We start from the raw sequence: 14988 nt of genomic DNA, 5'->3' as shown, positions 1-14988 counted from the left end.
TTTTTATTTACTTAGCACTGTTATGGTATGTTTCCATTTACAAAGCTTAAAAAAATTAAATCTTCTATCTTGAAAGTAGCAACAGGATAAATAAAGCATGAATATAGAAGACAGTAAACATGAATGGAAGAAAATTAGATGTGAAACATCAACACAGGGCAGTAAGTTGTATAGACGACTACCTGATTTGCTTTTGTCAGCCAACACATTCTTTCCTCACATCCACAGTTAGCCTCATACACAGCCTGGCCAGGTGCAGATGCCATATTCTTTTTCTTCTCTCTCCAAAGAAAATTTTTAAAAATTATTTATTTCTTCCTGTTTCTGTGACAAATACCACTCTTCTGCAACACAGACGACTCTCTGAAGGCCTAGTGAAATGAAGTGTGAATCCATCCTGAGGGCTGTGTAGCAAATAATGGAAAAAAGTACAAAGCATCTGTTGGTCTGGGACTAATAATTATTCTGAAACGTTTGCTTAGAATCTGAATATCTCATCCTTTCAAAGGAAGGAAATACAGGACAGCTGAGACTTCACTTCAGTGATCTCTGAACAGAAGAGAATAAAAGCTTATGCTGTCATTCGCATGTGCCCACTGTATCCAAAGGACATTCAGAGGATGCTCTTAAAAGTAATGCCCACATTCATTTTCCTGAACAGGAGGAAGAGAAGAAGGATAATATGGGGAATTTTCACTTATGCTTTAAAAACACTAACAAATTAAACCAAATCAAAATGGATGAGAGCATACCATATAAAAGACAGGCCCTTTCCAGAATATATGCACTGAACAAAGAGGAGAGATACATTTTGTGAAAAAGTATTTCACAAATGCAACTTAATGACTTCACACTAAGCCATCAGTGTAATTTGCCTTTCTCCAAAAGTTTAAGTTATTACTCCATCTGGCACAACACAATCATGAGAAACAACTTAGGCTACCCAGGATGTGTCTTCTCCAAGGCTCTCATTGTCAACAGTTGGCATAACACTGCTGCATCACAGGCTGGCATAGAAATATCCCAGCCAGCTGCATGACACAGCCTCAAGTTGCACCAGGGCAAGTTTTAATTTGGTATTGGGAAAAAATTCTTCACTGAAAAGATTGTCAGGCACTGGAACAGGCTGCCCAGGGAAGTGGTGGTGTCACTGCCCCTGGAGGTATCGAAGAGACATATGGATGTGGCACTTAGAGCCAGGGTTTAGTGTGGAGTTGGCAGTGCTGGGTTAACAGCTGGACTCGATGATCTTAGAGATCTGTTCCAACCTGAACTATTTAACATCCATCATTGCCTTTGGAAACACGGAAAGAAATGCCACCCTAAGCTGGAGTCCTATTTAAGAATTTTCACATATTTAAGAATGCAAAGAAATAAAGACTTTCTTACTTCATTAGGTCTTTTTGGTTAGCTTTATAACCAGATATACACTTAAGAAAAAGTAACCCTCATCATACCACACTGATAGAGCCACATGCACACCAAGTGCTTCCCAAAAGTTGTACAGTACACATTCTGCCTTTCTGTGGTAAGTCAGGCTAGCCCATGTACTTGGGCAGGGATTCACTCACCATGAGCCATACTTATATCTGAAAGTTCAACACACTGAATGGAGAAGCAGCCAAAAGCCACTGTGCACACTTGTCAGAATACACTGTGCAATGCAGACAAGCTATTATTTACTGTAAATAAAGAGTAAATAATTATAATATCCAATAAATGTCAGATTAATTCAGATTAGCAGCAGACTTTTGTGACCATGGTTCACTAAGGAGCATGAGTTTGTTTTACTAAAATGTATTTGTGGGTGAGTTCTTAAGAGAATAATATTTAAAAATCAGAAAAGAAATGGGCAATGGAATTATATTCAAGACATTAAGTGTAGCAACTTCTTCTACTTAAGTCTATCCATTGTCTATTGGTTTTCTAGTGTGATGAGAACAACAAAGGAACAACTCATACCCCTTATGTCCACTAGTACCTCCAAGTGGAGGATGTCTAAGAAGGCAGCCAAGATATCTGGGCGATGCTCAGTTTTCTCAGGATTAGGCCTTCGGCAACATCAGATTGCAGAGAGAAGGACTTCCACAGAGTACTGAGGATTTCTGGCCTGATCTGCTTTCATGAGATCCTCAGACTTTTAGTTCTTGCAGCAATGTTGTGATCTGGAAAAATCCTTTCCAGAGCTGACTTTGAGAGATGTGGGTTTCTGTGCTCACAGTGTTACAGAAAGAAAACAAAACATGAGGGATGGCTACAGAAATGAACATTAATGGTTACTATTAAGATAATTTTGCTTCCGTTAGAATGAACAAGTCAACAATCATACATGAAAAATTAGCTTTTATTAAAAATGTTTAGTAATAAGCAATGATTTTTCAAAAATTTTTTAACTTACTAAACCTAAACATACAAAGTCAGAAGCAAACAAGAAATTGCTTGGTTAAAATCTTACTGAAGGTTAACTTGTCAGTAGTTCTATTAGATTTCCTGCAAGGCTTGCTTTTAAAATATCTCATTTATTGTACTGTTGGCTTTCCTTTACAGAGATGCTCATCCTCCAGCAGAGATGTGTAGTCAACAACATGGATGATTAGATTCATTTATATTAACAGAAGAAAGAAAAAATAAGTTGCATCTGTCTCTGTGTACAAAACCTATTTCTCTACATTAAATTTGCACAGGATTCAGAGATCCCTATGCTGGCTGCTGAAGCCCAAGGCAGCTCTTAAACTGACTGCAGTTTGCATCATACCAGAATGGCAACATACTAATTTCATATTAATTCACAAAAGTATTCTTTGGTCACAAACACCCTGTACCTACCTGGTTTACAGTACATCAAATGCTATTTTTCACCCTTTTAAGTAGCTTGTTTTATTCATGACATTCAGATTTTTATCATGCATGTATATTCCATTCCTGTGTGTATGCACATGCACAAAGTCTGACTTGTTTCTATGCAGACACATAAGAATAGAAAAAATGGATGTCATTTACCTTCTGATAGCTTTCAGATGTCAGACTGCAACAGCTCTAGTCTAAAATAGCCTTTTCTTGGAGTCCCTCAGGATACACAGATCATCTTTAAGGTATCTCATTACTGAAGTTTTCAGAATACACAAAATAAGAAATTTGTGAGCATTTTTTATCATTGCCTATTACACTGTAAAGCCACATTATTCAAAGTCTTATTTTTGGTGTGATAAGTTTAAGATTGAGTAAGGGAAAATCTATCTGCTGAGGATGCAGGTAAGAGTGTCCAGACAATAACACTTTGCTTAAAAGGCACACCAAGAAAAGGCAAGCTAGGTTCCTCTGCTGATGGTTTAAACCTGTTTTATATTTTCTCTTATATATATAGAGATATGAATATATATGTGTGTATATCTACACAAATCAGTGTATGCACACACACTTTTGAGTTCTTGAGAACAGAAAGTTCAAGAAATAAAATTAAATAAATAAGAACCATACTAATAGGGGGAAGTTTGTACTGGTTTTTTTCCTGCATTATGATTATAATCTAATGACACAGTGATATGTTTACACCATTTTTTACTTTACATCATTTCATTTTATAAATGTGAGGCGTAGGACTACCAGGTACATTTTATCATGCCTAAAGTAATTTTTATAGATCTTCTGTGTTCTTGCATTTCCACAAGGAATGGCCATTGCTCTAAGAAGTATGAAGAGAGTTGAGGAGAAGGATGTTCTAATAATCACAATTAAGATTTATTTGACTCTAGGGTTTACATGTCAGAGCGTGGTGTGCAGGCAAACACAAAGAGAATGACAAGGACAGCAACAGCTGTATATGGCTCAAACCCAAGTACTGGTACCAGCATGGTTGTAGGATGCTGATCCTGTAAGAACTTTTTGTTTCCATTGACATAAGCCTTGTGACATAATGCATCATTTCCAAATCAGCACTGGTCCATGTAAATGGTCCAGGTATGTTGACAATCAATGTTAAGAGGTATGAGATGATTACTAACTTCCAGAAAACGTTTAACAGAAGATGCCCATACAGTAGTCATCATTAAAAGTTTAACAGCTGGAGGCTGAATGTAAAGATCTTTTCAGCTGTATAGTTTAAAGAAGTATGACTATCACAGTGAAGTTATTTACATACAAGGCAACAATAGTAAAGATTCCAATAGAGAACACAGTAGATTGTTCAGAGAGTGGATCACATTTTCTGCCAAGTCTGAAATATTTCTCACAATGTTGTAAATTCTACCAATAGATATTTCACAACATAAACCAGACAAGAACCTGCAAAAAGTTATTAAGAGCTTGGTCCTGCATTTCTGAGTCCCCAAAATCTACCAACAGAAGACTATAGGAATTCTGAGTGTTTAGCAATGGCAGGACAAACCCCTCAGAACACTATTAAACATTGCTTCTTTTCTGTACTTATTAAATATAAGTATTCAATTTACTTTCTTTGGTTTTTAAATTACTATCCCTTTGTAGCTGTGATGAGAAAACAAACAAGCCCCAAAGCACTAATAATTCCCCTCTCCCCTCAAAACAGTGATTACAAAACCCCCAAATGAAACAAAAAACATATCCAGAAAGCGTAGCTGTTACTTCATTATAAAAGTACGGTGCAAAATTGAGGTTCATACTGGTCAGAATTGCAATAGCAATTGGAAGTTTACATTTAAGGAGTGACTGTAAGTATTGCTTCTCCTGAATAACAAAAATTAAAACTGATTAGGCACTTGTTTTCTTGTTTAATGACAACTGACTCAGTGTGCGTACAAAGGACAGAAATACTCTCTCAAAGAATGCTCTATAGTGTAACAACTGTGCTATTCAACAGTCCCTGATTCAGGGGAGCAGAAGAACATGTGCCTATTACTTACTTTATTCCTAAACTTTACTGCTATGAATGGGCTGGATACATGTTCAAGTGCTGTTCTGAATCAGGATACTTGTAGAAATTGGAGTTTTAAAAGATAATACAGTGGTGAGCAGCTTTTCATTATACTACAATAACAATTTTATCTAATTTGACTCTGCTCTCCACAATATTATCCTAATAATTCCCAACAGAAAACAGGCATAAAATAAATAGGATAACCACAGATTACATAATAAATATGCTACTAAGTGGGAGGAAAATACATAGCAATATAAGGCTTGGTAGTGTTGCACAATCAAAAATCATTCCAGGTGCTCCAAAACACAATTCCCAATGTACAATACCAAGTTACCACTATACACCTGAAAAAGATTGGGAAGTAACAGATTAAACTTCTATTACATTAAACATTTGAAAATGCAAACAAGTGGTAAAGTGTTTTGCTGCCTTTGCAGAACTCCACATGAATCTTCTTGACTGTTGCAATTGTCACTCACTGCTTGTGAAGGAAAATTTAACAGATTGGATTTTTGGAAACTCTTATAATCAAATTTCTTCTGACTTTCAAAGTTACAGTGTCCACACTGCCTGCTAGTATTATGTTTGAAAGTAAAACAAACTCAGAAATTTTGCTGCCTTCGTTTCTTTGCATCCATCGCATCTAGGATAGGTTGCCTCTTTGCAGTGTACCTCTGACGAAGCTCCTCAATTTCTCGTTCCATCATAGGGTCCAAAGCCTTTAATCTCATCTGTAATTCTTCTAAACTCAGATTCTTTAGCTGCAAAACAACCAAACAAAAAACAAGCCCACAAAAATATTAGAAACTGTATTCAACAAAAAAGAAAATCACTGCTTTTCATAAGCCTTTAATTTACAGCTGCAAGGTTTTTACACACTTAGGGTGTATGTATACATATATATATAACTGTTGATATAGCCAAAAGCCTTACTGTGCTCCACAGTAAAGAACAGTATATAAAAACAAACACACACAGTGCATTTAATTTAAAATTAAAAAAACCTTTGCAAACCTTGCAAATAAGTCACAAATAAATACAGGGCTGGAGTTTAACTCATTAGGCTAAAAACAGCATGCCACAGAATACAAATATATATATACAGACATACACACACACACACACATATATATATATACACTCAGGTATATAACTTGTACTGCATAATCAAATACTCCTTATGTAACTTCTTATAGAAGCCTGAAAAATAGACAGCTGCTGTAAGTAATAATCTTGACAGATATTTAGGGGTACTTTCTGATGTGAATGACAAGGCACCTGTCTTCCTCAACAGACCACTATCAGAACTACTCAAAACAAATTGCTAACAGTGTTTTAAGCAATACATAAAATAATTTCCTCAATACATGGGCGGTTACCTTTGACCAAGTTCTTTTCTGTCCGAAAATATTTTCTCAGAATGTTGAACAGTTCATTACATTTCACTCATTAAAAGTGACTGATCATACAACACAGAAATGATTTTACTGTCTTGCTGGCTGCTGCCAACAAAGGTTGGAGTCTTGTCAGATACTGGGGCATGTCGGGCACTACTGCTCCACTTGCTATTGCAGGGAATGATCTGCATTTGGAGTGCGCTCTTTGTCTGGCCTATGTGATTTTTTCTTGATGTAATTTAGTGCCTCTCTGCATTTCTCTCGTCTGAATTGCCAATGTGCCATTACTCTTCACCAGTGTGAAAAACAGCCAGAAAATTTCATATAGCACATTTAATTCTCTCTTAGGAAAGGGATAATCTATATTTTGTTTGCAAATACTTTGACATTGCAAACAAGCACACTACCTAACTCATGGGTAAAGAAACCCAACTTTTCTGAACCAACTACTAAGGAGTCAATACCTTCATTCGTTAATCTAGGGCAGGCTTCCATCAACAAAATCTGATCTGTTTTCCCTGAGGAATTAACTGCTACTTTTGATCTTTGTTTTTATCAGCAATTGAGGCATATAAATTAGTGACACATACTGCTACATACAGTCCAAACCCCAGCATTATGAATTCTACTAACAGACCACACTGCACAAAGTAAACAAATAATTTAAAGTCATAATAAAGAGAGAGGGCATATCAGAAAGGCATAACAGAGCATAAGGAAAAGATGCATGTTTTCATGCAACATCATTTTAACCATAAGATTCCTAATGAAGAAAGGCATTAACCCCCAATGTCAAAATATCTTCGAGAACCAAAGATCCCAAGACCTGTATGAGACTTCAGATGTGCTCAGCAATATTGGTCTTACAGAATCACAGAATATGCCAAGCTGGAAGGGACCCACAAGGATCATCAATGTCCAACTCCTGGTCCTGCACAGTACAGCCCCAAGAGTCACCCCATGTGCCTGGGAACATTGTTCAAATAGTTCCTGAACTCTTTCAGGCTTGGTGCTGTGATCACTTCCCTGAGGAGTTGTTCCAGTGCCCAGCCATCCTGTAGGTGAAGAATCTTTTTGAAATATCCAACCTAGACCTTCCCTGACACAACTTCAGGCCATTCCCTCAGGTCCTGTCACTGGGCACCACAAAGAAGAGATCAGGGCCTGCTCCTCCTCTTCTCCTCATGAGGAAGTTGTAGATGGCAATGCATTCTCCCCTCAGTACTCTCCAGGCTGAGCAGAACAAGTGACCTTAGACGTTCTTCTTATGTCTTCCCCTGCAGACCCTTCACCATCTTTATTGCCCTCCTTGTGACACTTTGTTTGCCCTCCCTTGCTCTCTCCCAAAGACTCTCCTCCTTATGAAGAAGAGTTGCCTCCCAAGCCATCAAATATCATCCAGTTTAGCGCACTCCTCCCATTTCAGAGAATATACATTTAGAGATATTTAGAGAAAAGGATGGGGAAAAGGAATTCCTCAGTCACCAAGACTTTTGCACAAAAAGACCTTTTCATTTTCAGAGAAAGAAAAGGTTAAAAGCCTGCACTATTCTATTTAATTTTTAGTATATGTATACTAAAATACATACACCTTGTACGTAGATATACATTGTATATATAGTATATAGTATACATTGGTATATGTAACTGTCACATGGCACACTTTTCAGTGAAGATATTCTCTTAGAGGAGTTAAGTGTCAGAGATTTTAAGTATAATGGGAAGAGATGACAGCGCCGACTCCACAGCTGAACTGATCCCAAGACAGCACAGACGAGAGGAGCAATAAACCCACGTGTGACAGGAATAATGTATTTAGCATGTGTGACAGGAATAATGCATTTGGGGCTCCACACACCAGCAAATGCTGCCTAAGGGCAGACACTGAATAATCTCATACCTGAGTTTTGTGAGAACTGCCAGTGATGAAGTCCCTATCCACTGTTGGCCAGTCTGGACAGCACTTACTCTCACTCAGTTACCACTGTAGACATCAGGCTTAAACTGCATAGAATAGACTCTAACTGATGTAATCACATAATTATTCTGCCCTGAAAAACATTTTTTCATAAATTACCAGAGAAGAATGTGGTGGGTGAGTTTTTATTTAAATTTCAATCAAGAACCAGAGCCAGCAAAGAGAATTAACTACTCTTTAAAGATCACAGACAGCTGGGATGAATATTAAAATACAAAGAAAATGAATTTTTTAAGCCAGAGACCAAGAATCTTTCAGAATTATCTCAGACATATCACCCAGGAGATCCAGATAGCCACAGTACTCATCAATATGAACGGCTGATGCTCAGGACATTTAAAGGAAGGAAGTGGCAGAAAACAGAACAGTTAGGAAGGTCTCACCTGTCTGACATCAGATGAGAAAACCACTTAATCAGGCACAGCTGAATCTGGGAAATATGTGTCTGTGCACGTATATGTCTCCTTGGCAAACTTCAAAATATATTTCTTTTCTGGCTGTGCTATAGGTATTACCTCACAAACCCTAAAAGCCTGCAATAATCCAAATACTGAATGCAACAGCAAATATATCAAATAAGATGTGTAGAAATAACTCAAACAAGGTATTTCATTACTCCTATGTAATTTATTGCCCTGCATGATAAATATTTTGGTTCAAATTCTTAAAGCAACAGAGCTCAGCATTCATTTACTTCCCCTTGCAAACACTTTGCAATTTAAACTGTCATAAATAATTCACTAAGTAGCTTGTTCTAACTACTAGGGCTACTGGCATTAATGAGAAAGCAGAGAGGAACATTTAGTAGCACAAGTTACAGGAATTCAGAAAGGCTTTGAATTATATTTCAATAGCTTTTAAAAAGCTGCTAACTGTAACAATTGTTACAATTACAATTGTAATCAGGGTAGCATTTGTGTGACAATAATAGTTCAATTTCTGTCACTTCACATAATGGACTGAATCCCTTCCTTTCAGAGGACCCACAATCACACAAGAGACAGCAATTAGAGTCACCATGGGCCACTTCCAAGACAGAGGTGTTAATGGAGTTTCTGGTAGCAGCATTTGCCTTCACTGGGACCTTTTATTTGACCAGGTAATCACATGGATTTGGAAAAACAACAGTCCAAATTGCAATTTATAATGCCAGACACAGCCTTTTAGAGTGAGTACACATACCCAGTTTTCCAGAAGAAAGATTAGGTGTACAAAGATAAAACCTTTCCCCTTAAAAATGTATTTGTTAACCTAATCATTAAAGAGAGTTTCAATGTATAAGGAGGTCAAACTACCACCAGAGCCAGATGGCGTTAAATAATTTCTCCTCAAAGCTGATGTATTCGCAAGACACAGTCACATGCAAAGAAGCCTCACTGAAATTCTCTGCTTTGCTAGAGCAAGGGAAATCAGCTTTGCCTATGAAGAGATCAGACAACAGCCATCCTTAAGGAACAAGCTCCCAGTGCTGCAAGCTGAGTGCCAGCAGCTCCTGCCTCCACCTTCTCCTCTCCCTGATCCAGGGAGAAATCCTGGTGGAAGACAACCTTTCAGAAAGGAGTTCCATCGACCCAAATTTCCAGTGGCACAAGTATCTTTCAGCAGCATCAACCTAAGATGGGACAAATAGAATAAAAGCATAACTAAACTTCTAATTGAACTAAAATTTTCAGTTATAATCTTTGGAAAAGGCAACTCAGCCACACACTTGGGAGACCAGTAAGTCTGGAAACTCGGTACACTTTATCTCAAACTAAATGGGACACCAATCATTTAATTCCTCCTGCTCATTTTTCAACTTATTTGTAATGGGTTTGGGGCTTTTTCAGGAAAGGCCACACGTAGAAGTTAAAAAGGGGCAGAACAGAAAAGGAACTGTTAACAAGCTTTTCTTAATGTGACTGTCCTCATTACGCTGGGATACAGTAAAAATCCAAAAGCTGAGGCAGCTCCAGGCATGAAGTGTTCCAGTTGCCATCAGAGCACAGGTCAGAGCTGCAAGCGCTCCACAGCCAGGCGCACTGCCCTTGTGTGAAGGTGGTAGGAGCCACTGCTCAACAGTCCAGGGGTTTAAAATAATCCAGCATGATCACGCAAGGTTTGTTGAATACAGTGCAAATCAGCATGTCATCAGAAGAATATTTCCTATTGTAGTGGGTTGACCCTGTCTGGATGCCAGGCACCCACCAAAGCTGCTCTATCAGTCCTGCAACTGGACAGGAGAGAGAAAATGTAGCAAAGATTCACGAGCTGAGATAAGGTCTGGGAGAGATCATTCACCAAATTCTATCATGGGCCAAACAGAACCGAATCGGGGATACTAATGAAATTTACTTATAACAAAATCAGAGCAGGATAATGAGAAGTCAATGAATCTTAAAAAACACCTTCCCTCCACCCCTCCCTCCTTGTCAGCATTACCTCCTTCCCCCGCCAGGAGAGTGAAACAGGGAATGGAGGTTTTGATTAAACAACAAAAATGTTGTTTCTGCCACTGCACAGGGAGAGTTGTCCTTCCCCTGCTCCAGTGTGGGGCCCCTCCCATGGGAGACAGTCCTTCACAGACTTCCCCAATGTGAGTCCACCCCACGGGCATCAGTCTGCACAACCTGCGGCAATGTGGGTTACTCTTCTACAAGGTGCAGGCCTTCCAGGACAGGCTGCTGCAGCATGGGTCACACGCAGGGTCACAAGTCCTACCAGGAAACCTGCTCCAGCACGGGATCTTCTCTTTACAGGTCTGCAGGTCCCCTTCAGGAGCCTGCTCCAGCATGGGTCTCCCACAGATTCACAGATGTCTTTCCAGCATCCATCTGCTCTGGTGTAGGTCTTCTCCAAAAGCTGCAGGCGGATCTCTGCATCCCCATTTACCTCCATGAACTGTAGGGGCACAGTCACCTCACCAGAGGCTGCAGGGGAACCACAGCTGGAGCTGGAACCTCCTCTCTCACTTCTCCCCTGACTTTGGTGTCTGCTCCCACAAAGTCTCACTCTGCTCTTCTCTGGCTACAATTACCACAGGCAATATCTCTTTTTTCCTTCTTAAATACATTACACAGAGGTGTTACCACCATTCCTGACTGGCTCAGCCTTGGCCAGTGAAGGGTCCAGAGCTGGCTGGCACTGGCTGTGCTGGACATGGGGGAAGCTTCTGGCACCTTCTACAGAAGCCACTCTGCTACCAAAACCTGGCCACACAAACCCAATGTACCCATGCCAAAAACATTCTTACTCTGGTCATCACTGGTTTCAGATGATTGGGTTTTTTACGTCATCAGTGACACACAAGGAACTCTTCTCTCACGTACTGATGCACTCACCTCCCAGAACCAAACTTCTGAAATGGTAGCACAAGAAGTTTTACTTTTTTTGTCTGTGGTCTAACTTCCTGCATCCCATATGGACCAGGTTCATTTGGATCACTATTTTCAGCAAACCAAAGAATAATTACTTGTAGTCAATACTACTGCCCGCAGGAGGACCCACACTGTATCTTACATATTTCGTTTACAATCCTCATCAAGCCATACTGATGAAAATTCAGGACAAAAGGGCACTTGGAAAATAGGCGTGCATTCCTATCTATTGACCTGAGTTCTGAAAAATAAACTCAGAAGGAGATAAAGTACTGTCAACCATGGACTCTCAGAGATGTGAAGTCAAAAAGTTCAATGTAAATCCTGACTGGATTCCACACATGTCCAGCACAGGAGCCAGGAGGAGAGACATTTATCTGTGGTACTTGGTGGTGCTTGTGGTCCATGGATTTAGGTAGGGGGTCTGGAACTCAATAGCCACACTTGGCTAGCACACACCTGTAGCCATCCAACTTTTCAAGGGGTGGAAGCTAAAGTTGTGGTGGATGTACAATTCTATAATCTTAATCCATTCTGGACATCAAGAGAGGTAAATAAAACCCCTCTAACAATTATATTTTCAATAGAATAAAAGTAGATTTCATTATTAATTCCAAAATGCATTAGTTACCATTGCAAACCTCCAGTTCATCAAAGTAAATTATGAAATTCTGCTTTTAAGCTGGTGCAACAAAAACAAGCAAATGTATTTTCACAGTTTAAATTGTTAAGAAAATAGATATTCAATCAAAAAGCAATCTGTATCAAGTTTGTTGTGTTTACTTGAAAAAACAAATTCTTCTTAGCAACTACTTAAATAAATCTTACATGGAACATGCCTATTAGGAGCCTATTTGATTAAAAAAATATGGATTGTTAATACTATATTCTGAGTCATCTCTTTTCCCATCTGCTAGCAATTCCTACAGTATGAATTATCGACAGAATGGCTAACAACAATTATTGCATCAATAGCAATTGCAAAAGGGGGTTGCCCATAGCACCTTCTAAGATTAAACCAGTGCACATCTTTGTCTTGTGTGTTAGTGGTCTCAGGCAACAGAAACTTTTCTCTCCAGCTGTTCACTTCCCTCTGTTGAGTAGAGTTTACTTTTCTCCAGTGGAATGAGCTCCACTGATGGCTTCAAAGTCCTTTTTTTTACTGGTGTAAAAGTTAAACTTGAATCAGAATCCAAAAGGCACAAGGTGGGCCTTTTTGCCCAATTTCTCTCTACTATGAATTTACATCCAAAATCTGTGAATCTCACTAGTGAAAACATTGTCACATGCTTGTGTGCAAGGAAGCACTCCCCAGCTACTGTTGTCTGCTCAGCTGCTCCCATGCAGCAACAGGAGAACTGCTTTATGTCTGCTTACACAACAAACCCTGCTGACCCTGTCTAAGCAGTGGCACGTGAGGACGAGTTGTCTCAGGCACCCACTGGCCACACAGCAGAGCTCTGACTTGCTGCCATCCCCACCCCTGCTGTCACTACAGGAAGCAAACCAGTCACAAGGAAACAAACTCGTACGGTGAATGGATGAGAGTATTTATTTCATGGCTGAAGCCTGAAGAGCAAGAATCCTTGTTGAAATGCACAAGGTTATACAAATATAAAAAGGACCTCATTTACTGTAACAATTTATAGGAGAGAGTTACCTTAAGCATCTTGGGGGCTAAAACAAGCATTTAAGAGAAAATTAAAGATGGACAAGTTCGTGTATTTTTAAAATGTTTTTCTAGGAATAAAATTGTATATAACTTCTCCATGATTAATCCCTATTATTAATAGTAGAATTCTCTCTGCTCTAACATTAAAGCGGAATGTAATTTTAGCAGCTAAATCTTAGTCAGTACCATCAATATTTTTCAGCTCTAGGAGACTTTTCTCAGCTTCATACAAAGTTACATTTCAATAGAAATGACCACTAGGAACAAAACAGTTTTCTGTAGCATTAGTTTATACTATCATTTGCATGCTTTTTTGAATACTGCCCAGGGCTCTCCTTTGAGCACACTAAATACTGCCAGTACTAAAATTAAAAAATCATGAGCTGAGTCATTTACCTTCATTAAATTACCCTTAAAATTAGATTCCTAAAATAAGTTGTTTTTAGGAGAAGGGAAGTGTCCTTTTATTTGCCTTTTCATTTCTAAATCATGAGGAGGCAGCTAAAATCTAAATATTTCTGCAATTAAAAAGGCTAAAAAGCCCAGGGGAAAAAAAAAAGAATAGTCAAAAACTTAAATGAAATAATCCTGATTACTGGAACTGAAATCTAAGGAAAAGTACAGTTGATCATGAAGAGCAGTGTGAAATCAGCAATAAAGTCAACTTCTGCCTGTTGCAATTTGTAGTGGTTTTGGTTTGCCAATTTTTTGTTTCCTGGCCAAAGCACCAAATAATGTAGGTTGAGCACCCACTAGAATTATTTACTCCTTTTCTGCTGTGAGATAGGATTAGGAGAAAAGCAAGGCAGGCTCAAAACTTAAGGGGTATAAAGAAAACTTTATTAACAAATCCACAAGAAGAGGGAAAAAAATAGTAAGAATCAGAATAAAACTTTTAAAACACTTCCCCTCCCTGCACAACCTTCTTTCTCTTCTCACTGACACTGTGCAGAGACAAAACTTGGAACTTTTATCAGTTTACCACCTCTAAAATAGTCTTTCTTCAGTTCTTTTAGGGAGAGGAGTCTCTTTTGCTATATCATCATGGCTTTAATTCTCACAAATTTGTGAAGTCTCTACCATTTCATGCAGCCTTCCCACAGCTATGTTTATGGGCTATGCTAAACTCATGGGGTACCATTTAAAGAATGAGCTGTTCAAAAGCAAAGGTTCTCTTTGTCTCTTTTTGGAGATCGTCTCCATCTCTGGGAATAGGGATCTTCTTCTCTCCCTGGGGGCAAGTCTTTATCTTCATCTCACCTCTCTCTCTCTGTTCAACTTCTCATGAGATCACAGCTACTTCAACATCTACTTGCTCCAGCAGAAATGCCTTCACTCATGTCTGCAATTTAAGCACTCCACCCCCCATACTGCTTCCATACTGTTTGAAGGGATATTCTAGTATATCACAGTCTATTACCATGACCTTGCAAAAGAATTTCAGCCTAAGACTAAGGTATCTCCTCATTCTCCTCCTGTTTGGCACTTCACCGCTCCTTCACTGACTTTCGTGTCTTCCTATTATTTCTCTATGTGTCTTCACTCTGTCTTTTTTTCTCACTCAGAGAGGACTGAATGTTTTGCAAGTTCCATCCGTGCAAGGAAAGAGTATCTTGCCCGCAGCCTGAGAAGGTCACGATGGTTTCTGCGGGGCAGTGGCTGAAGCAATCACAGCGATATTCAGGCTGTGC

General features: G+C 39.0%; 1 protein-coding gene across 1 annotated transcript in view; it reads right to left on the bottom strand.

The window, feature by feature from the left end:
* Positions 1–2326: 2326 nt before the first annotated feature.
* Positions 2327–14988, bottom strand: part of STK3 (serine/threonine kinase 3) — a 120330-nt gene continuing 107668 nt past the window's right edge. Inside the window, exon 11 of the mRNA XM_063390368.1 lies at positions 2327–5655. Coding sequence (XP_063246438.1) covers positions 5497–5655 — 159 coding nt within the window. The 3' untranslated portion in view covers positions 2327–5496. The remainder of the gene's footprint in view (positions 5656–14988) is intronic.

This window comes from Prinia subflava, chromosome 1 (genome assembly GCF_021018805.1).
Source record: "Prinia subflava isolate CZ2003 ecotype Zambia chromosome 1, Cam_Psub_1.2, whole genome shotgun sequence".
Lineage (NCBI taxonomy): Eukaryota > Metazoa > Chordata > Aves > Passeriformes > Cisticolidae > Prinia > Prinia subflava.
This window is presented reverse-complemented; position numbering and strand designations above follow the sequence as displayed.